Genomic DNA, 24207 nt, shown 5'->3' on the forward strand with positions numbered 1-24207 from the left:
TTAAAAGCCCGGAGCTGAACCAACTGTTGGTTTCACCCAACTGCTGCTTCAAGTATTAGAGAGCTGAGTAATGTTAAATTCTGTCCAATAAGTTACCGTGATCGTGGTGGTGGCAGCAGGGCAGCAGAATGAGCAGGAGGGCTTCCAAATGCAGTGGGCCTGATTTAATATATAATATTATATGTCCCTATAGGTAGAGTAGTGCCCGGTCTTGAAATCTGCCATTGACAGGATTCACACCCCATGAGCTCTCATAATTTGTGTGTTATGCCTGAGGCCTAGTTCCCTCTGTGGTGGTAAACCCATACTTTGCAGATGGCAGGAGAGGCCTCATGTGACTAGATGTGTCTTCAAAGAAAAAATTATAGCAAATGAAGCAGTAAGAAGAAGTGCCTAGCCAGTTCTCCATGTGCATGTTTTTGGTTTTGGTATGGAGAACATTTCAGTCATGCGCTGTCAGGAGTGTGTGCAGGAGCCGGACCCTGTGACTGGTAGGGCCTCGCAGGACTGGGGCCTTCCTGAGCTTGGCCTGGAAGGGCAAGGCATGGCCGCACAGGTGAGGCTTGACAGAAGACTTGTAGCACCTGTGGCAAGGGCCGGGAGGGGTATATAAGACCAGCATTTCCCTCTGGCTCTTCGCCACGGCAACACGCTACCCACCTAGTTGTGTTTCAGCTTTCTGACGCCAGATATCCTGACTCTTGGACCCTTAGCTTCCTGACCCCTGGACTGCTGATTCCTGCTTCCCGACCTCTACCCCGGTCCTGACATACCAAGCCGGGACTCCAACTGCCGTAACCCGGACCGTGACATGCGCGCTCTCCAGCCTGAAGTTTGAAATGGTACCAGTTTATCACCTTGGTGAGAACTTGGCCCAAGATGGCCCCCTTTGGCAAGGAACTCTTGAAACCTTTATAATCTGATGCCAGTTGGGTAGAATATGTGGTGTCAGATGGCAGTTGACTCATTGTACTATTGGGACCAGATTCTCATACCTACTTCTGATAAGGTCTAATTGCCACAGACTATTCTTATTTTTATCTTTCAGGTACAGCACTGTCACAATCCTAGTGGTGGAACCAGCAGCTCCATTCCTGTTCATCTTGTGATGCTCCAGCATGCAATTCATGTGTGATGTGAGGGGATGTTGGATATTTTTGTGTAATACTACATTCACATGGCATAATGAAAAAACAAACACCAAGTCAATAAAACTGCTAACACATTTGGAAAGCTAAGCAGGGTCTGGTATGGTTTCAAACTGGATGGGGGATGAGATCCCTGCATTGCAGGGGGTTGGACTGGATAACCTTTGGGATCTCTCCTAACTCTACAATTCAATGATTGTAAGTCCTGAAAATAAGTTCTGTGAACTAGGTAGCTCACTTGAAAAGTTTGCATTTGAAAGTGGTAGCTTTGCAGTGTAAGACCAAAGGGACAGTATTCCAGGAGCACTCTAGTCACATGAAACTGAGGAGCAGAAGCCACCTCATGGTGATGTTAACACCTCAGAAGTAGCTATTGCCACTAGGCCTCGCACGGCTGTTTTGAGGTGGGTGTTGAAGTTCTGGCAAAGCTACTGCTAACTTCTTTATTTGTTTGATTATTTGTGTTGTGACCAGTTATACGGCAGAGACTTTACCTCCCCACTCAGCTCACTTCACCATGCCAAGCTGAGGTATTTAGCTGTCACTTCAAAGCAGTTCTGTCAGCCTTGGACAAAAACTGTCCAAAGAAATCATTCCTAAGTAGAGAGGAGGAAGGGAAATAAATTAGAGGGCTAGAGCATAGGCAGTCAGCTTATATCAAGTCAGGCAGTTACTCCATCTAGCTCAATATTGTTTACACCGACTGGCAGCTGGTCTCTAGGGTTTCAGTCAAAAGTCTTTTTCAGCCCTACTTGGGGATACTGGAGATTGAAACTGAGATCTTTTGCATGTAAAGTTTCTACTGTGACCCTTTCTGCAGGCTGTGATACCCTGTTTTCCCGAAAATAAGACAGTGTCTTATATTATTTTTTGCTCCCAAAGATGCGCTAGGTCTTATTTTCAGGGGGTGTCTTATTTTTCCATGAAGAAGAATACAGTACACATTTATTGTCTAATTGTGAGTCAGCCAGACTCTGTCAGGGCAGAGTGAGCAGCAGGTGGCAACTTGTCCTGGCGGCGGCGTGGGCTCTCTCCTTTAAAGAGACTTCACACTGCCTGAACAGCTCCATCTGCGCTGCGGCCAATCAGTGAGCTGTGCGGCGGCGCCCGCTGCTATGGTCCAGAGGAGTCAGAAGATGCCTTATGGTAGCTTTGGGGGCCTTATATTTCGGGGAGGCCTTATGTTCGAGGGAGGCTTTATTATTGGGGAGGTCTTATTTTGGTGGGATGCCTTCTATTACAGCGAGAGGCAAAACTGGAAGTAGGTCTTCTTTTCGAGGGATGTCTTACTTTCGGGGAAACAGGGTATGTATGGCCATCTGAAAATACAAAGAAATATATTTTAAAGAAGTATTTGGACCTAAAAATAGTCTGTGAGAGGAGAGAACCTGGAATATTATATTACACACACAGTGCTTTTTTCTGGGGGGCTGCAGGAGGTGCACATACCCCTAAACATTTTGTGAATCTTTGTACTTTTGTCCATTTACTGTATTTATTTTCCCTGATTTGAACTATAAAATAGTGATTTTCTTGAGTTAAAATGAGAGTACCCCTAAAGCACACACACGAATCAAGTCACTCAAAGACAAGCATGAGTCTCAATAGTTTTTGTTTTCATCTGAAATGATGCAGTATGTTGCTGTTTTTTTTGTAGTCCCTTGAACTCACCACTGCTCCCTTAACAGTGAAGTCATCATTGCGTAACTTTCTTTGGTAATGTGGCAAAGAGGTTTGGAAAACATGCAATTCTCTGAGGTTCCCTCCACCTTGAAACAGCAGCATTCTACAATGACTCTGGAACTTCCAGGGACTCATTCCAATAGACGACTGTAAACAAGACCATTGTGGAGTATAGTGATTGCGGTGATTTTCCGAAATGCTCTGGAGCAGTAAGAGCTGTGGAACAGACTCCTTTGGGAAGTGGTGGACTCTCATTTCTTGGAAGTCTTTAAGCAGAGGTTGGATGGCCATCTGCCATGGATGCTTTAGTTGAGATTCCTGCATTGCAGGGGGTTGGACTAGATGACTCTTGGGGTCCCTTCCAACTCTACAATTTTATGATTCTATGGTCTACATTGGGATCTACTGCCTGAGATGGTTGCCTCATTTTGGAATGTGCCATGGGCTATATGCATACCTTACTTTTAAAACACATCCCCTGCAGCAATCCCAGTAACTATCATTTACCTCTTACAGAGCTACCATTCTCAGCAACCTTAACAATCTACAGCTCCCATGTTTCTTTTGTGTATGTGTGCACTTTAAACCTTTTCTGGAATAATAATAATAATAATAATAATAATAATAATAATAATTATTATTTATATCCCGCCCTCCCCGGCCAAAGCTGGGCTCGAAGTGGCTAACAACAAGTAAAAATAGCAGTGTACATAAAATCACATAGTCAATTAATTAAAATACATTCTAGAATCAATTCAGAATCAAATTAATGGCAACCATTGAGCTAGAGTTCTATGAAGATTACAGAAGCGGGGGGGGGGGGAATTAAGGAATGTGCCTTTCCTTAATTATTCTACAAAGCAGGGATGAGAAACCTGTGACTCTCCATATAATGTTTGACTACAGCTCCCTTCATCCCTGATCATTGCCCATGCTGGCTGTGACTGATGGGAAATGGAGTCCCCCAGCATTTGGAAAGATTGTTGAAATTACTGATTGGGGTATTAAAAAGCAAGCATGCAACTGAAGGAAGGGGGATAAATTTGGTTCATCTTGCATATCTACACCTCCCAAAGCAGCAAGGAGCCTCAGTTAAATCTGGTACACAGCCCTAATAAATGAGAACACTCTCATTATAGCTCATTATAGTCGTAGTACCAGAACTCAAGGAAAAAGAAAAGAGAGCAGGAAACTGGGATAAAAACTCAGCTGAGAGTTCTCATTTTAGGTTGTCGTATAAAGTGAACTTTGGAGCTTCATGATGAACACAGAGGTGTATTTCACAGATAAAGCACTTCTATTTTTCTCTTTAATTATATAGGGATGCTGGTGGCAAGAACAGTATTTGCTAATTCCTGACCACCTGACTCTGAATTTGGATACCTTAATCCAGGCATAGATGTCAATTTGCTTGGGTCACAGCTTGGAAAGGGCCTACAAATAAAACGGCAGGTCATTTGAATGTTTGGTACTTTGCCACATACTTGAAAAGCTCCCTATATAGGCAGCATCACCTTTCTAGAGCCCTGAGGTAATCGGGTTAGAAATAAAGAACGTTTCAAGTGCCTGAGCCTGATCTAATATACCTGTTCTGGGAATAATAAATTAAAGACTTTATTATGCTCCATATACTTTAATGGATAGGCGTAGCTGTTGTTACATCATATCCTCAGGGATTTCCGCACACCGTGTTCCTAACTGCATTCCATCCTTTGAGAATATCTGGCAAGGCACGATCCAATACCCTTCCTCTTAAATTCAACATACATATGCAGTTCTACTTTTCTAGAAAAAGAGGTGCCGGAACTCACCATGAACGCCTCCCCTGTTCTCTTATAATGGCAATGGCACCTGAGAGTTGCTGGAATGGAGTTCCAAGGAGTTCCAGCTGAAAAAAAGTTCTGCATATATGTACAGGTAGGAAGAAGCATGGGAGTCCACAGGAGCTTTTTTCCCCAGAGGGCTGCACCCTCTATAAGACGTACCAGACCACAAGACGCACCTAGTTTTTGGAGGAGGAAAACAAGAAAAAAAATATTCTGAATCTCAGAAGCCAGAACAGCAAGAGGGATCGCTGTGCAGTGAAAGCAGCAATCCCTCTTGCTGTTCTGGCTTCTGGGATAGCTGCGCAGCCTGCATTCACTCCATAAGACGCACACACATTTCCCCTTATTTTTTAGGAGGGAAAAAGTGAGTCTTATAGAGCAAAAAATACGGTAAATATTCCAAATAAATAAACATACAAGGCATAGCAAGTCTACTATTTCTGGGTCACCTGGTGACAGAGCAGTGGCAAGGCCTAGGTAGACCTAGCCTCTAAGAAACTTGTATTCCAGGTTTCTTCAACCATGGTTCCTCAGTGGGCAAAGCTGTTGTCTATTGGCAAGTAGACCTGGCCTCTAGATGTCCTTTCCTGCTAAAACCCTCAATTATTTCCCCCTGTCTCCCTTCATCAGCCACTGCAGCACTCTCAGAGAGAAGTTTATTTCCATCTCCCCTCTGTTCAGAATAGCTGGGATGGCAGGTGTGTAATCTTGGCATCCAGTTAAATGTGGGCATGTTGTTCAATGTAGGAGAAGTGGAACCAGGGCTGACAGGAAATGAGCAGGAAGAGCAGGTCTTTAGTGCACTGTCAATTTCTGAGGCGATACATATTGAGTTTTTTTGCAGGTGCCATAGGATGTACTGGTGGGTACACTACTGACTTCTGATTCTTATGATGGTTTGTGAGTAGCTATTAAATAATATATAAATACAAGTGGGGCCTGTAATAAAATGGTGCAGTGTGAAGTGCTCCTGTTCAGGATGCCAGCCAGCCACCAGAGCTTCTTCAGAGTACTCCATTCCATCCCCCCCATTCCCCAACAAACACTCAAGAATTCTGTGGTCACTGAGCAGTCTTTAGGCCAATTGGGTCCTTTTGTCAAAGTATTTTTTTCCTACTTGTGCAAACTTTGGGGTTCTCCAAAGCGTAGGAGCCAACTCCCAAGGGACCGTGTGGGCTTCGGCCCCCACAATAAAATATTTGAGGGGACCACCCCCCCAAGTTGATGACCATTCCCATTCAAAAGGTGTGTGTGCACTGCGTCATGTGGTTGATTATGCAAGACAGGGCTTACCTGGGCCCCCACAATATTTTATTCAAGTTGGCATCCCTGCTCCAGATCATGCCTATATCCCTCTTGTTTCCCAGTAGTGTTTCACAGCTCAACACCTGATATATATGGTGTTTTAATTTTGTTTGTCTAAAGTTCTATTATGCCTGCTTCAGTATCCATGAAAAAAAGCATTGCTCGAAATTTGTGCACGTTGGATTTTCAACTTTTAAAAAGTATAACAAATCCATGCATTTTAAAAGGACTTTTGAAAACGTAAAGTCTTCCCTCCAACTTGCACCCATAAAATTTCTCTCTCTCTCATTGTGCTCCTTTGACCTGGGTAGTCAGTTTAATATAGAGTCATAATCTACAGCTTCCTCTGCAGCAGACCCAGTATGACCCACGACCCCAGTTATCAAGCACTACCAGAAAAAGATCAGTCAGTGACAGTCAGGGCAGTTGTTGGCTGGCAAGAGTTCTGAACCATCTCAGGTTGCATCTGCCTCTACTGGAGTCAAGGCTGTTGACAAACAGAGTGTTCCACTTTCCACTCCATCTCACTAGTTTGACCTTTGCGAGGCCAGAGGGAGCAGCACTTGGTATATATACACAGAACATAGAAAAATTCACTGTCGGAGAAGCTAAGAGGCCCTTGAGTTTGCAGCCTGTCCTAAATTCTCCGAGGTTTTCTTCTTGTGCCACTACATCACTTGTTATTTTTGAATACAAGCGAAAGGGAATTAAACATTCCTTTACAATGAGTTCCCTAAAAATAGAACAGAACAGAACCTCCTGCGTAGTTTTAAATTGCCAGTACAAAGGACTTTGTGTGCTGTCTTGAATTCTTTGCCTTGAATTCTGTGCATGGACGGTGGGATATGATTTATTTATTTTTAATGCAGATCATAAAGCTGTTGATAAATGTAGAGCAATGGTTGCCAATCACCCACTGGTGCCAGTGTGCCCACCAATAGCTCTTGTGGTACCCATGAAAGGTCTCAGTAAATGCCTTCTCAAAAACCCATTATGTAAGGGAGACCTTTTGCTATTTCTGCTCAGTTTCTGTTTTCACTGGCTTGGTATTGGATAGCAGGATTGGACACTCACCGTCCATAGTGCTCTGAACAGAAGAGAGGTGCAAAGAGCTGCTCTCTGTGAATGAGCATGGCAGTGGCTGATGCAGCGGCATTTTTTCCCTAATCATGGGGGTGGCTGATATGAGTGAATGTCTGCACCATTTTAGGATCCTATTGCTTTCTGTCTTTCAAAAGATTTCATTTAAACAATGATACACAAGCAGCCATATCCAGCACCATCATAGATCTACAAATAAACTACAAGCACCAGTATTGATTCACTTGTTCTGTTGTCCAACATCTGCCTGCTTTTTTCTTCTCACTTTTATTGTGACTATTAAATTAGATGCATACATAAAGGGGGGGGGGACAGTTCAGCTGAAAGAAAAACAATCAAATCCTGTTTGGGCTTGGGGAAGACAATGATTCTCATGGCAATATTGTATAAAGAGGGATCAACTTCCCCAGAATCCATTCCTTCTGTCTCCTGATGCTTTCCCCCTTAAATAAGAAGTAAATTTAGCCAGCTTTGTGAAATGTCCCCCCTTTTTTATTAAACCAATCTTTCTGCTCTTTTAGATGTAGCTGGTGCTCACAGCACTTTCTCAAAATTCCAGATGTGCCCACTTGGCAAAAGGTTGGAGACCCATGCTATAGAAGGCAGGTGCCTAGGATGAATTGCACTGGAAGGCTGGCCAAGTGGACCATGTGAAGATCACAGGTGAGATTGATGCTAGAGAGGAGGGATGGAGTTTATTTTATATCACACACACACACACACACACACACACACACACACCCCAAATGTGCAAGGCAATGCTTTGTGTAGTAAGAGAAACAGCACTATTTCTCATTTGGACCCTGAGAAATTCAATTGAAATTGCATCGTACTTTCTACAGTCCTTCACCTACACTGTCTGTTGATGTGGTTTGTTTTGAACCTTGAGAGCCCTTTTCAGATGCTCAATAACAAATAGATGGGAGGCACATGTTTGCTGTTGTTCTGTTGTGAGTGCTGTGTAGGAAGGAGCAGACACACACTCTGAGGTTGCTGAAAACCAAGAATGTTTTGCTTGTACAGCGCTGTTATTGCTGGCACCAACTAGTGGCCTTAACTGTAACCAACTTTACAGCGACTATATCAGTGATGACTCTGTTCTACTTTCTCTTTGGAGGTACGGTAGTTTGCCTCTGAATACCATTTGCTGGGAATCACAGGTGGAGCAAGTACTGTTGCGCTCAGGCTTGTGGGCTTCCCATAGATGTTTGTGGTTGGCCACTGTGAGAACAGGATGCTAAACTAGATAGGCCATTGACCTGATCCAGCAGGCTCTTCTTAAATCCTCTTGGAAATTAGCTCTACACAGATTTAACGTCTGAGAAACACCTGTTTGCACCATCAGCTTTGTCCATGTGCTCATGCGAGGAAAGGCTGCTCTGTGGACTGCTTACCCGGGGAGCTGTTTCTCTGATCACAGATGCTGGAAAAAGTTCAGTGACTATTATAAATACGGCTGTCATCTCCCCAAGCGTACAGTTAGGGTTTTACATGCCTGTCTATGTCCTTTCAGAATTCAAGAATGGGAACTGGCTCAAAGTGTTCAGGAAACCACAAACTTCTCCCTCCTGTTTGCGGGATGTGACTGCCGGGGTTCATGAGATTCTGCTCATGTGATTAATTTTTGCCATGTTGGTGTTTTGATAAGTTTTGTAGTTCTTTGGTTGACAACATGAGACTGTCAAGGCATATTTGGACACTGGCAGCATGGCATCACATTCCAGATGCTTACTGTGTCAAGATAAAGCTGACCTCATGCCAGTGAAAACAAGGGATTCGCTAAACTAGAAAAGGTTTATGTCGTGCCTTTCCCTTTTTCTATTCCTTTATACCAGCTGAGAAAAAGATTCAAACATGCCCATTCCACCCGCCTCTCAGTCAATATTAATGGGTAAGTGTTGCCAGTGCATAAGATGAGAGGCATTACAAATGTCTAACCTTGTTCTCCCTGCAGCCAGAGAAAGCAGCCATTCCTGCAGAATTAATCTCTGAGCTCTTGCTGTTCACACCACGTCTGCCTTGCCACCCTTTGAAGATGATAATAAAACTCAGCAGCAGGCTTAAAACTCCTGCAAATGTAAATATCTACTAACAGAGTTCTCCGAATCGGATGCCTTCCCCATTCACATCAGAGGGAAACAAATGCAGTACATTTCGATCCTATCCTTAGCTCAGAAATGTAAAATAAAACCTCAAAGGATCAACAGTTAGCAGTATTTTATTATTATTGTTTTCCTTTCTAGCTCCAAAGATGTCAATTCAGCCTCAACAGAAAGGTATGGCCAGGAAAGGAATTACTAGCTCAGCTCTACCCATGATCATTTACCTCTGAGCTAAGCAGCCACTTGAGAAGGTGATAGATATTTATAGATCCAAACAATCCTTCTCCAGCTGTTGCCAAACACACAGCCAACTCTCGGTTTAGGGTGTCCACACTGTGGATGGGGGAAGAAATTCAGTTCAGTGTGCGTTTTAAATGTGAGCCTCCCTAATTCACGCTTCCTGCAACAATGAGTGAACTGAAACACAGCTATCCTTCACAATTTTCTGAATTTTGTGACAAACGTCTCCACACCAAGATATGCATGCAATAGTGGAAAGTGTGCATTTAAAAAAGCTTGGACCCAAGTTTGCTGAAGCTATGAGAGGAGCAATGAGAGACACTATTGGGGCATAATCTTCCGCACCCCCTCCATTCCACAGACTTCCAGGTGTAAATATGGCTTTACACCTGATTTAGATTCTCAGCTTTGAAATTTCACACTGTCCAGAGTTTACGGTTTAAGCCGTGCACATGCCAGCACAGCTGTTGTTTAGGTAATGGGCTGCAGATGAAAGGCTACATGAAGTCCTTGCCTTGTGGCTGCGCCAACGGCCGCTCCTGGCTGCGAAGCTGACACCGCTGGAACTTTATTGCAAGGTAAGTGAAATGTGGTGAGAAGCACACAGGAAACTTTGCTGTGCGTTAAGCTTCCTGCCAGGCCACTATCTGTGCGTGTAGAAGCTAAGCCGGTTAGCCTTGCAAAGTGGATCTGCTCATGATAATCTAGGTTTAACCCTTGGGCTGAGGCCACGACAGTAGCAATAGTGAATCCAGGGCAGTGTGTGTTCAATCGAGGAAATATTTTTGAAAAGGCAGTTTAAAAATAAAAGACAATCTCTTAAAAACAACAACACGGGTATAAAATGAGATTGACTGCTGCTAATTCTTGGGAATTTAACTTCAACACATGGTCACATCCCCAGCTGATTGATATCTAGCAGGAGGGGGTAGCACACCAGTATATATAAACCTGCAAACATAGATCTCATCACTGAAGCCAACTCCAGGGGGTGGTGGGTGCTTCGGCACCCACAATAATATATTTTGGGGGGCTGGACCCCCCCAAAGTCAATGGGCAAAGTTGAAGCCCTTTGTTGCGGGCACCCAGTCTTTGGTGCAAGATGGCACCTATGGATCTCAGGGCTGGTCTGCAGAGGGTGAGCTTATATATTCTGATTCACGACTTTGTCTCCCAGCACCTTGACTAATGTGTCCATCTTTTCCCTGGCCTGTTGATCCCGCTTTGCCTCCTCACCTCTGTCCAGCACTCACATGGCTCAGACCACGTGATTGTCATTCAATCCCTGTGCTGGCTTCCTGCCTGCTCCCAGAACCAGTACAAGATCCTTGCTTTAAATCCCAGTGTATCTTTGCCTCAGTTGCCTGTGGCAATTGCTTACCTGGTTGCAACGCTCTCAGCCAGCAGTGGCCCCCCAGTCATGGTGGCACTGCATGGGGCAGGAGAAGGCAGTGGTGAGGTCAGGGCAGTTCTGCCTTGCCTGCATTGGCGTCCTGCAAGTGTACACACAACTGTGGGACCCCAATGCCACCAACTTGGAGCTCCCCTACTCTTGCCATTCCCTACTTTATCCTGATGAACATGGGCAGCTGCCTCCAAGAGAGTACTACTGCTTTTTGATCACCCCTTACATGCTACTGCTGCCCTCAGTCATATGAAGTTCTCTTCTCCATCAATAAATTTCACTTGTCCTCCTTTGCCGCTCCTTATGCTTTCAGACTGCACCTATCTACATGGGCTCACCTCTCTGGCTTAAAAAATGTTGCCCTGTTTTCTGTTTCTTGGTAACACAACAGCGTGATGATAGGGATGTGACAGAAACATGGGAAATTGCTTTTCAGTATATTGTTGCTCCATTTAGTAGCACATATAGGAATTGACAGAAATCTGACCAACATAGGGCCACTGAGAAACACGAGGAAGGTATTAAGGTATTGTCATGTTTGGGGAACCGCAAGATTTGCAGATGTACAAAGATCTATTATGAAACCCAAGGAGGCAAATCTTTCCAAAATCAGGCCAATGAAGAAGACCCATGTTCAGCTATCTCCAGGAGTTTGCAACTGGAGACTATATACAACTAAACAGTTGCACTAGCAGAAGTTAGATCAACAATTCCAGCTAGTGCAAAGGGACGTCCCCCCCTCTTCTCCCCACTATGCACCCTCCCCAAATCTGAGAACCCCCAGAGCAGTGCACAACAGGGTGGGAGAGGAGATTGTTCCATCAGTGCAAGCAATTCTGCTTGCCCAATGGAACAATCTTCTTAACACTACTTTAAATATAACCCTATGATTTTAACTTCAAGGTTACAATTTCTTGGTATAAAACCACAAAAGTACAAATGCAATATAAAACTCTGCAACTAAAAAAAAGAGAGAGAGATAATTTATTCCATGGCAAGGTTTCTCACCGTGGTTTATAAAGCGAAGAAATGTAAGTTTTGAATATACATCACTGTAATTCATATTCACAAATATACAGACTTGGTGAAAAATGGAAATGGTATTTACACAAATATACATAGCAGTGTAACATAACTTAAAAAAAAAATACAGAAACTTTTAAAAAGCCATTAACCAACATAGAGTCATATAAAGCTGGTTGGTAGCAGAAATGTGGAATTTATGTGCTTATGTAATTATTCTTTAAAAAATACTTCATAAATATATTGATGGTCTGCCTTCAATCTCAAGTGTAGCCTTATATTTAAGCCAGCCTTCTCCTACCTGCTGTCCACCAGACTTTTTGGACTACATCTCCCATCAGCCCCAGTCAGAACACCTGTGATTGGGGACGGGGAATAGGAGTTGTAGCCAAAAACATCTGTACAGCAGCCGGCTGGGGAGAGCCATTTTAATCCATATTAATGCAGGAGCGAATAAAGGACTCCTTTCTCTGGTGCCACCTTATGAACCAAATGAACATTATCACAATGAGAGAAATACTTGGTTGATTGGGCCCGTGATCCCGTTCCATGAAATATGCAGATGCTTTTTGAGTGCTTCTAAAAAGACCTGATTGGGCATGACACATTTGCTCTCATCAGGAATCAAGATGAAGCTTTTCTGTGATACAGAAGCAATGAGATTACACAGTGGCTAAGGCTACATCATCTGGGAGGGGGGGAAAACCCCCAGACCTTGGAAAGAGAGCCTTATCTAATTCATTATTCAATTTCATTGATATTATTGTGCATTGGCTGGCTGCCTTTCGTTCTCTTTTTGAGTGAGCCTATGCAAAACTGAAATTCAGAATCCATTAGAATTCCCTGAGATGCCACCTAGTTTTATAGTCTACCTGCACTGTCCAAACACAGAGTGGTTAGCAGGTGCAATATCTGCTCATTGCAGCTGCCTATGCCATACCTTCTGCTCTGTTATGTTCATTTGCACTGTAGACAGAAGTTATTCCTGATATTGAGAGACAGTCCATACTGGGGCAGGAATAAAGTGGGCTCCCTTTTTTTTTTTTACTGCTCCGGGAAGAATAGTTCTTCATGCTTCCATTTCCTTCTAGGGGTGAAAGAGTGGAAATTCTTATGGTGCAAACATGCCTTTTAGTGTGTTCCTATACCTGTGGGATGCGGGTGGTGCTGTGGTCTAAACCACTGAGCCTCTTGGGCTTGCCGATGGGAAGGTCAGCAGTTTGAATCCCTGCGACAGGGTGAGCTCCTGTTCCTCTGTCCCAGCTCTTCCCAACCTAGGAGTTCGAAAACACGCCAGTGCAAGTAGATAAATAGGTACCACTGTGGAGGGTGGAAAGGTAAATGGCATTTTTGTGCACTCTGGCACTCATCACAGTGTCCCGCTGCACCAGAAGCGGCTTAGTCCTGCTGGCCACATGACCCGGAAAGCTGTCTGTGGACAAATGCCAGCTCCCTCAGCCTCAAAGCAAGATGAGCACTGTAACCCCATGGTCGGCTTTGACAGGACTTAACCGTCCAGGGGGCCTTTACCTTTACCTTTTTATACCTGTGTACTTGGAAGTAAGGCCTATTGAACTCAATGGGGCTTACTTTCAGGAGAGTGTTATGGGGTAGCCTGCTGTACAGAGGTAAAAATCACATTCATTGCTCTGACTGTGCTTGTTTTTGCCTCTGGCCCCACCCAATGCTGGCATGTGGCGCCCAGGAAGGTGGCCTTACAGATCTGCTCTGTAAGTATTTCCTTGCAGTTCTCACACACTCTGTAGCTCACAGTGGCCCAGACTGTGACCATGCAGGTTGGCGGATGATCTCTCCTCTTGGAGGGGAAAGCTGGTCAGGATGACCTTCAGAACTCAAGTTCCAAAGGTCTGTGATGCTAAACCAGGAACCAGTATTCATTCTTCTTTGACATGGTGAAGAAAGTGAAACATTGCAGCTTGGGGCTACACATGAAAAGATTCTTGGTCCTGGGCCACAGCTTTCCAGTTGCCAGCATTATCACTTCCACTCAGTCCTTCTGGAGTCCTTGACCCACAATGTAGAGTTCAGGGTGGGAAGATGACTTGCCTGCTTTTCTGCCCTCAGAAGAACATGGACTGTTCCAAGAGTCCACCTCTTTCCTATGGCTCTCTTCCATTCTGCAAAAAAAGAAGACGTTTAAGACCAAAGGCTAATGACGTATGACCTTTTAAAAGCGAAAGAATGAATATAACATGTAAACTCATGATAGAACACCATCAGCAGCTATTTAGGTGTTTATTATTCTGTACAATCCAGTTTTGAATTCTAATTGCCTCATACCAAAATGAAGCTCCATTACATAAAAATCTATCACCATTTGGGAGCTAAGAATTATTAGCACAAGTCGTCAAAGGTAACCCAAATTCTGCATCAAGAAAAGTACACTTCTGTCATCTGTGTAAAGTATGCAAATAAAAAAATTAAAGCGAGGAGGACTATTGGTTTGTTTTAATTTTTGTTTTATTGTGTATTTTGTGTTTATTTATTTGTATTTTTATGTTGTGAAGGAAAGTATATAAATTTTAAAAATAATAACAGTAATAATTATAAAAATTAAGCAAATGTGCACATGGTTTCATAACTATGAAAGCTGCGATTTTCAGAATGCTGAATATTCACATGAAATTCACATTCACGTGTGTTTCTTCATAGGTATATGTTTTATCACAGACTTTACCAACCTGGCACTCTCCAGATGTTTTGGACTACATCTCCTATAAGCCCCAGGAAGCACCTCTGGGTAAAGGATCTGTCTGTAGTGCTTCTCACACTGATGGCACGAGTATATAATGTAACATATATCTGACTACTTCCCATAAATTAAGTAATTGCTGGACAAGGTAAAAAATAGATTGTGCTATCTGCATCAATATTTCATGTTCAAACAATAAAAGATAACATGATTTGGTACAAATGCATTTAATGAAAGAGCACCAATATACATATTGTTATGAGTTGTGGGTGGCCAGGGTTTGCGGGTGCCAGTTTCCCCTAAATTCCTGGGTCTGATAGGTGTTAGAATTTAATAATTGCTTAGAGTGTTAAAATGGGCTACCAGACAGTTCTATGAGTCTGTATTAAATAAGAGGTGGGCCATTAACAGAAAATAAAGACTGTGCAAACTGGCAAATAGGTGGAGCCCCTCCTTGAGTTCTGAGATAGCTAGCAAAGATAAAGCAGAGTAGAGTTTAGGATTGCAGTGATAAGAGAAAATAATGGCCGTCTGTAAAGCGCAGCAGGCTGGGGAGAGGGGCAGAGAGCACATTTGAGAGCAATGGTTGGGGTCAGCTTAAATCCAAGGCTGCTGTGGCTATTGGAGCAGCCAGAACCTCTTGGGGTACTGATGCTGTGAACCCCTCCATTGTAGGCTCAGGATGTATATTTGTGCAAATAAACCATATATCATAAAGATACCTGTGCCTCATTTTCCAAAAGGAAACACAGACCCTGTGTTAAACATGTCAGGAAACCGTGGAATCTTGTACCTTTCAGAGTTTGGGGTGGCGTTTAACAACAGAGAGTTAGATTTAAGTACTTGAATATACGAAATCTGTACCTGGATTTTGTGTGTGTCCTTGATCTTATCCTCTTTTAAATTTTGTCCTCTATTTCTGTGTATGTTATGAGCCAAGGCACCATTAATGGAAAAATAATGTGGAGTGTTTCATACACCTTACAAGCCTACACATGCCTACTCACACGTAAGTACCAGGGAGTTCAGTGGGTTGCTGTCTTACACCCTTAAAAGAAGAGTAAGAATAATGTCCTGATGAGGTCCTGATCCAATACAAATTTACCCTGTATCTGGAAAGATGACCCAAGGCTTTGCTTGGGGTCTGAGTCATTAAACCAGCTTTGTGGCCCTGAGTTAAGTGGAATATTTGAACAGTATTTGTTCAAAGCTCCTCTCCCAGCTGTTACCCCATGGAAAGGCCTTTAATCTGATAGCCATCATTGGACTAAAATAAACTTTTTTTCCCTGTTACACATGCACAAATCCTATTATGGATTAGCGGGATTTGTACGAGCAGAGCATCCGTGCTGTGAAAACGTGCCCCTCAGCTAAATTCCAGTAAAAGGCCAGCCTCATAAGAGCAAAGTAACTCCCTAACCCCCTCCTATTACGTGAGCAGATGGTTTCTGGTTCCCATAGCTTAAAACACCGACAGGCCATTCCCCTGGTACTTATGAAGCTACAACAGACGCCAGAGCTCTCTAATTGGGGCCAGTGACACATCTCTCTCAAGAGAGAGCCCAGAGTAAAGGGAAAGAGCAAACGCTTCATTGGAAACTGATCCTGGGCCTGCGTTTACATAATCAGTTATTCTGGGATAACAACCCCCGGGCACTTTTCTGCCTCTTTATTGTTTTGTTTACAAGTTGAAAGGCTGAACCCAAGGTTGAAGAGAGCTGGTTAAACACAGAAACAAAACAAGAGATTAGAAGATCAGAGGTGCTCGGATAGCTTCTTTTTCTTCCCAGAATACATATTCCTGTGGTAAATCAGCAGGACTGCAATCTCTGCTGGTTTGAGGGCTTAACTGGACTCTCGCAGAAGGCTTAATGTTACAGGACAGGAAAGCAACAGTCCCATTCCACTTCTTTCTCTTTTCTTTGTAATGCAAGGAAAATAAAATTATTCCAGGAAAGGCAAATGATGCCTTTGGCAATACGGATCCTGTAACGTCAAGTTAAAACCTGAGAAATGTTGGACAAATGTCTCAAACTGTTCCCAAGTTGCAATGTACCATGGCATGTTCATAACCACCTGAGAAACAGAATGTACCGTCCTGTCAAGTGGTGAGGGGGAAAAAATCTATCATTTGGTATGCAGTTGTGGTAAAATTCCTCCCACCAGGAAGGCCTCAGTGCAAAAGGCCCTAAATTTGATGGTTTGGAAGTATCTCCTTTCTGAAATCCCATGCTCAGTCATGCTCAGCTAGATGGACCAATGGTCTGTCTCAGTATAGGACAGATTCCTATATCCCTGGCCGATACATGTAAGTTTTTAAAACTTTTTTTTTTTAACATTGTATTTATGGTTGCCAGATTCTGTGTGCAGATTTGCAGGTGCAGATCACCCCTCAGAAATAAATTAGTTCACTAGGAAAACAGCCGAAGTCGGCCTCCAGGGTGTCAGGGCCAATTTGTATGGCAGCCCACATTTTTAGGTCTTTATGTGTTTATGCGCTTATCTTAGATTTTAATCGTTAAGCTGTTGTTGTACACTGCTTTAAATGTATATTTTATTCTTGTGAAAGCTGTCCCAGTTGTGCTTTTCGAGCTGGTCTTTGACCGTAATAAATTATGTTGATGACATTGTATTTTTAAATTGTTGTAACCTGCCCTGGAATCTTAGGGTGAAGGGCAAGTAAGAAATATAACAACAACAAGAAGAAGAATAATGATGATGATGTTGTTGTTCTGTCAAAACGCCCAGTGTATGAAGCTGTCTCCAGGACACAACTGAAAACTGAAGGATGCTTCTGAATCCTCATACTTCATGCTATGAGCTAGTTCTGTAAACGAGTCATTGCAGTAGGTAACTCATGGAAAGGCACATAGGCTTTTAAACTGCAGTGTGAAAAGTAGCCTATCATGCATTTCTTACATCAGTATCCTACGCTTTGCAGGGTGGGAAAGGGTCGCCATTCAGTGGCAGAGCACCTGGGCAGAAAGTCCCAGGTTCCATCCCTGGCATCTCCAGGTGGGGCTGGGAGAAATCCCTGTCTGAAACACTGGAGAGTTCAGAGAGCCTGATAGCTTCACTGTAACTTTGTGAAATAAGATATCTGAGGCATAAGGGCACTTAGGTGTCACAGGTGAGCAGGGATTTCCCACACCCACGCCCAGCATGGACTCTCATGATAGTACTACATGGAAAGCTAGTCAAGTTGGCAGCATGGCTGGTGGTGCTGATGTTGGAGTGGTTCCTTAGCTGTCATATGGGCAAATATGGGCAAGAGAGGAATCGGGGAAGGATTTGCTTCACTTCACTGTGCATTTTCAAAACCCATGTGCAGACGTAACACAAGGGAACAGGTTTTTTAAAATTTTAAACCATATTGTCAGGAAAGCATTTAAAAACCATATTGTCAGGAAAGCATTGTTTAATGTTTGGATAAGATACAAGGACTTATTGGAAAATAAAACCCCAAGGTGGCTGTCACCGATGGAAGCGAAAGCTCTGAAAAAGCTCAATATGGAGGTCGAATGGCCGAAATATTGGGAAATTTTGGAACAAGATGGAGATAGACTGAAATTGCAGAGTTTTGAGAAATTAAAAAACAAAGTGCGAGACTGGCTTCATTATTATCAGATAATGGAGGCATATAATTTGGACAAGAAAATTGGCTTCCAGGTGGAAAAATCAAAATTGGAAACAGAACTGTTAGAACCCAAAACTAAGATTTTGTCAAAGATGTATAACTTGCTGTTGAAATGGAATACTCAGGATGAAACGGTGAAATCTGCTATGATTAAATGGGCACAAGATGTTGGACATAACATAATGATGGCTGACTGGGAACAGTTATGGACCACAGGTATGAAGTTTACGGCATGTAATGCCTTAAGAGAGAATATTATGAAAATGATATACAGGTGGTACATGACACCAGTCAAGCTTGCAAAAATCTATCATTTGCCCGATAATAAATGTTGGAAATGTAAAGAAACCGAAGGTACATTCTTTCACCTTTGGTGGACGTGCCCAAGGATTAAGGCTTTCTGGGAGATGATTTATAATGAAATGAAAAGGGTATTTAAATATACCTTTCTGAAGAAACCAGAGGCCTTTCTCCTGGGCATGGTCGGCCAAATGGTGCCAAAGAAGGACAGAACTTTCTTTATGTATGCCACAACAGCAGCAAGAATACTTATTGCAAAGTATTGGAAGACACAAGACCTACCCACTCTGGAAGAATGGCAGATGAAGGTGATGGACTACATGGAATTGGCGGAAATGACTGGCAGAATCCGAGACCAGGGAGAAGAGTCGGTGGAAGAAGATTGGAAGAAATTTAAAGACTATTTACAGAAATATTGCAAAATTAATGAATGTTAGAATGATGTTGGAATGAAGCTAGGTGGTTTAAGCAGTAATGCTATAAAAGTGTATGTAAAAAAGGATTGATAACAGATGAAAATTTAAAGTTATAGTATATTAAGTTAAAGGAACATGAGAAAACAAAGAGGGAAAGAAATTGCTGACTTAACTAATTGAACTGGAATACAAAAAAAGGAGGTATGAGGAGGTCAGGGAAACAAGGATATGAATGTAAGCTATGGAAAGATTGACCCATTTTCTTTTTTCTTTTCTTTTTAAGTGTCTTTTATTCTTTTATTCTGTATTTTGTATTTTTCTGGTATTTTTACTTTTTGTTTTTGTGTAATTCTTTTTTTCTCTGAAATTTTAATAAATATCATTTTAAAAAACACACACAAGGGAACAGGTTTTTTATTTTTACTTATTCCTCATACAAATCCTACTCGTAGGAAAGAGATATTAGTGACAGATATCGGTGCAACGAAGTTACTTGCCTGGACTATAAGGCGAACTATACATCTAAATGCAACTTAAAGGCTTTGAAAATACTGACTCTTACCTTGTTTGAATTAGCACAGGTTCACTGCCAGATGTGGCAAAGAATGGTAGGGGACGCTGAAATCCTGGCCTGCGATCAGAGGAACTCCTCCGTACAAAAGGTTGGGGATTGGCAGCACTGAGGGACAACCTCCTCCGTTGATCCCCACATTGCCTGAGATGTTTGCTGTTCCTCTGCGCAAATGCTGACCCTTCGGGATGGTCCGCCATAGCCTCTGTTGTGGAGCTGTTAGGTGGCAACACCGGCTTGGCTTCAAATAACGAGGAAGTGGCTGGACAAAATATTGAGCGTGTATTGCTGACAATCTTCAGGATGGGCGTCTGCTGCTCATTCCCAGAGTCCAGGTGATTTCGTAATCCTTTGTGCAACCAAGATGGGGAAGTTGGTGGGGATGGGGTTGTTGAGAAAGGAGGTGGGCTTGCTTCTCTGCGGAGTGCTGGTGGGCTGGACACTTTCCGGTAGGTTGGTGGGCTCTGCTGCTTGCGTCCCAATGGTGGGCTAGACAGGTTTTGTTGGGTTGGTGGGGAAGGCTGCTTCCTTTGTGTTGGAGAGCTTGATGCCCTGGGATTAGCAGGGGGGCTTGGCTGCCGGTGGGTAGTGGGGGAAGAAGCTTGGTTTATGTGCCTGTGATGTAGTGGTGGGCTTGGGAGCCTTTTCTCACTGGGGGGTGATGAAGGTGGTGTTCTTGCGGGGGACACCCGTTTGGTAAAGGCAGTCATTTTCTCACTTCCACTGGATGAATCAGGAGAGCCTCGCTTTTGAGCTGAAGCTGAAGGTGTGCTACAGTCTTTATTTCCTGGCTCAGGTGCATCCTGTTCTGGCATTTCTTTAGGATTTTGAAGAGGTATGAGCTTACATGTCTGCTTATACAGATCTGTAGTTTCTTCCACTTCATGTTCCTCTGGGGATGCTGATGACATGTCTTGGTTGTTATCAGACACATAGCTGGAATTCAACTCCAGGGAATATTTTCTTGGTCTGAAGTCCACCCTAGCGCTTTTTGTTGCTTTGTTAGTAATGAGACTGGGACTGTTCAGATTCTTACTCGGTAACAAGTCAATGGAACACAGAGAAGCTTTCATTCGCTGAGAAATGTGAGTAACTTTTTTACCGGTGAAATGCTCATTTGTTTTAGCAATTTCTGAATAGTTTTCTCCTGTTGTTGCATCTTTTGGATATGTAGCTGAATCAGGTGAGATGTCCATCAACATGTCAGGAGGTGGGGGGGGCAGGTCTTCCATGTCATCACTGTCATCGCCATCATCATCAGAATCCCCATTTGTGCCACTTCCGCTTGCAAATACAGGTGACCCAGTGGTACCCAAGGTACAGTGTGCTGGATTGATGTTTCGACAATTTATGTCTCCTATTGGTGAAACTCTATGTTTGTGATTTAAAGGCGCAAGTCCTCTAGGAAGTGGGAGACTGGGAGTGATGCTTGGAAGTCCAAACTTTCTGACGCATTTTATTGGGCCCAAAATTCTTAAACTTGGAGGTTTCACAAGACTTTCAGCGGTGCTGAATGTTTCAATTAACTTCTTTACAGATTTGCGGGGTGGAGCACAACCCACACTGTTCAGCTTCTGTGTTCCAGGAAGCTCATTTTCTTTCTTAGATGTTGAATCCATTGGGGGTGTGGTGCTTGTGACAGGCTTTCGACATTTCCTTTCACCAGTCTGTTGGCTGATAGCATTTTGATCACGCCTAAACAAAGGGACTTTATCTTGATTAGGCAATATGCTGAAGTTTTTAGCAAGAGATGCTTTCAGTTTCTTAGTGGAAGATCTATGAATAACATGCTCAGAATCTTGCAAGTTAGATGGCTCTTTGGGGTTCAGTGATGCTGTCTTATCATTTAGATCCTTGTTTCCATTAAGTGTGTAAAACATTTCCAGCCTTTTGTCAAGCCCCTTCTGAGTCCTTTGAAGTTCTAAAAGGGTTGGGTCCTCGGCATGACTTTTCAGAGACTCCTCTGACCTAGACCTTTTCTTTTTAACTGGTGCCTTCTGGCTTCCAGCTGCTGTGCTAGGCCGCCGCAGCATCTTCCCATTTTCATCTTCCACCCAATCCCTCTTCCCAGATTTAGCAGGGACAAACTTGATCTTTTCACTAATGGCATCTTTCATCTTGAGTGTAATTTCCTCATTCTCTGGGCTCTCTATCCGTTTGGTGGAAGGCCTCCGTTTACTGTAGGTTGCTGCAGGCGAAGATGTGGGCTGTTCTTTAGTTCCCTTTTCAGACAGACTTAAATTGTCACCTTCTTCAGAAAAGCTACTATCATCACTGTCTTCATTTGCGGTTGATTCACAGTCTTTGAAACAACCGCCCTCATGAATGACACCACAATTCATAGAGTTAGGAGAAGAGGTTTTGGAGATGTTTTGATATTGCAGAACAGTGCTTCCTGGAGCTACAGCTGAAGAAGGCATTACACCCTTGGTAGGTGCAGGTGGGTAAAATATATCCTTAAATTGTCTTTCCAGGGCACAGTCGTGGGATCTGCCTGTGGCATGTAGTGAAGTGCATGACCACTGGATTTCACCTGATGGCCTGGCTGGATTTAAGGATGGGTGGTCATGTGAAGAAGAATCACAATTTTTTTGTATTCCCTGTTTATCAAGAAGGTTCAGGTCTTTGACCGATTCGCTGTCAATCCCAATCCCACTGTCTTCAGAATAAAGAGTCATATCATCAGGATGAGAGTGAGAGGGTTTGACTGCAGATGCTTCAAGGAGTTTTATTGTCCTGAGCAAGCGCTCATCAAAAGCTTGTTTTGCTTTCAGTTTTTCCTCCAAGCTGCTACCTGCAGACTGTAGAAAGCTACAGGACTCCTGCAGGGCATCAGATGTTAAAGAGGCCACAGTGCCATTTAACAGCTGCATCTTATTGACTGTGTACTGTAGTAACTGCTGCAAGAGATCTGGTTGTTCTTTCAGGTTCCCTTTGCCAGCTGGCCAAGCAAGATTCCCTCCCACATCTCTTAGTAGGCCTTCTCCATCTTGGGCAATTTCTCCCAAAAGATGGTTGATTTCATCAAAACGAAGAAGTAAAAAGCTCACCATCTGCTGCATAATCAGTTGTGTTTCTGTGGCCTGGTTGGCCATGCACAAGATAACCTCGTATTTGGAGAGGTTGGGGTTTAAATATGCATAAGCATTTTGATGGGCTTTAACAAGCAACTCTGGGAAATCCACCTTCTCCTCTGCCTTGCATTCGGGTGGGTTGGGTTTTTCTTTAATTTTGCAATGACGGCCTTGTTTTCTCTGCCTGCTGCTCTTTTGCTTTTTCCCTTTCTTTGGATTTTGCTTTTCACTGTTTGCATCGTTGTCTTCCAAAGCAAAGCCAATTTCTTCCGATGCAGAAGAGTTTTGCTTTTTGACCTTAATATCCTCAACCATATGGGTGGGAGACACCGTCAGTTCAGATATGGCTATCTCAGTCTCTGAGATTACCCTTTCCATTTCCTTCTCTTCCTGGTCAATCTCAGGCAGAGAAGGATCCTCAGAGGAGGAGCGGAAATTAACATTTTTGTCCTCATCTGATGAATTTTCAAAGAAGTGATCTTTATTTTGAGTCTCTCCCTGGCACAACTCCTCAAGATCATATGAAGAGGAGCATTTGATTAGCATTGGGAGCTGGGAACCTTCACCCTCTGGATCAACTGGCAGGATACCCCTGTTCAGTGACTTGATTCCATGGGTCACATTATGGTTAGCAATATCACTATGTGAAGGAGTGCAGCCCATTATGCTCCTCTTCCTATCCTTCTTTACTCCTGAAAAATATCCAACTGATCTAGGAAGGAATAAAAAGGCGGGAAAAACTTACAAGTTCAGTTGATGTTATGCTTCTGATGAAGCTTTCATCTTGAACAGCCCACAGTTTGGTAGGTTGCCTTCTTAGCTATTACGAACTTCAGCGTTCCCAGTGCATCTCTCCACAAATGTGCACCGTGCATTCTTCGCCTTTGCAATTTCCCCTTTGGATGCAAAGCAGCAGCTCACAAGCTCCATCGCCTTTAGCCTGAGCTAGTGGATTAAGCGTGCTTGTGTTGTGTGTATCTTGCTTTTGCCTTGACAGATGTCTACGAGAAATAAGATTTTAAGCTTATTAGGCTAAGTAGCCCTCAGCTAGTTTGTTGCATTTATAAAAGGACTTTCTTGTTACATGCTGCATTTGACAAATTAGGTGCTTACACATTACAATACATTTCCCCACAATGTCTCATCGCTAAGGTGCACTTGCTGCTTTTGCAAAATCCTAAAAAAAAGAAAAAAGGGTCAGTTGTAAGGCAGTTCTTCCAGGAAATACCCATTTGAATGGCAAAGTACCACTGCATGGACACGTGCAAGGGCAAAGCATGACGTTGGGAGGATAATGTCAATCAGGAAGAAAGCACAGCACTCCAAGTCAAAAGAGGTAAGAGATGGAAAAGCCTATTTAGGCCATGCATTCGAGAGTGTCTCCAACTTTTCTGACCTGCAATGTCAAAGCAGTTTTCCTTCTGATGCGTCTCACACGTGCTTCAGCCACCCTTTCCTTCCCCAAACCTATGGTGCTACATTGCACGAGATTGTAAATGTCAAGAGTTAATTAAGTTTGATTCAGAGAAGATCTCTTGAAATTAGTGTACCAAAGGTAGTCATGCCTGTGTGAGCCCACTCACAGTAGGAATAACATTAGGTGCAACCCTAAATAATTATTCGAAAGCAGTACCTGACTAAAGTTATAAAATTATATGGTAAG

The 24207-nt window shown here is 43.2% G+C and overlaps 1 protein-coding gene and 1 long non-coding RNA gene across 7 annotated transcripts; one reads left to right on the top strand and one right to left on the bottom strand.

The window, feature by feature from the left end:
* The first annotated feature begins 166 nt into the window (after positions 1-166).
* On the top strand, positions 167-16646 carry LOC308474226. Of its 6 annotated transcripts, XR_013984579.1 has the most exons (6): positions 168-861; positions 7585-7726; positions 8577-8656; positions 8899-8954; positions 9307-9339; positions 14507-16646. It is a non-coding gene; the product is annotated as an uncharacterized lncRNA (long non-coding RNA). The 6 variants fall into 6 exon arrangements; XR_013984580.1 differs by lacking the exon at positions 14507-16646 and having other exon boundaries at positions 171-861; positions 9307-9948; XR_013984581.1 differs by lacking the exon at positions 9307-9339 and having other exon boundaries at positions 172-861.
* On the bottom strand, positions 11610-24203 carry PCARE (photoreceptor cilium actin regulator). Its single transcript, XM_081000103.1, has 2 exons — positions 19462-24203; positions 11610-13971 (listed from the first exon to the last, which is right to left on the bottom strand). The coding sequence occupies exons 1-2, from the start codon at positions 23205-23207 to the stop codon at positions 13842-13844; spliced, it is 3876 nt and encodes a 1291-aa protein (XP_080856229.1). The 5' UTR covers positions 23208-24203; the 3' UTR covers positions 11610-13841.
* Between the last annotated feature and the right edge of the window lie 4 nt (positions 24204-24207).

Source organism: Podarcis pityusensis, assembly GCF_964106645.2.
Source record: "Podarcis pityusensis genome assembly, chromosome: 3".
Classification (NCBI taxonomy): Eukaryota; Metazoa; Chordata; class Lepidosauria; order Squamata; family Lacertidae; genus Podarcis; species Podarcis pityusensis.

Excerpts from the sequence above, each read along its gene's own strand:
- PCARE (XM_081000103.1), bottom strand. The coding sequence starts at position 23,207 with ATGGGCTGCACTCCTTCACATAGTGATATTGCTAACCATAATGTGACC. Across the intron at positions 13,972-19,461 it reads CCTGTGCTAATTCAAACAAG|AATGGAAGAGAGCCATAGGA; the intron begins GTAAGAGTCAGT and ends CTTTTTTTGCAG.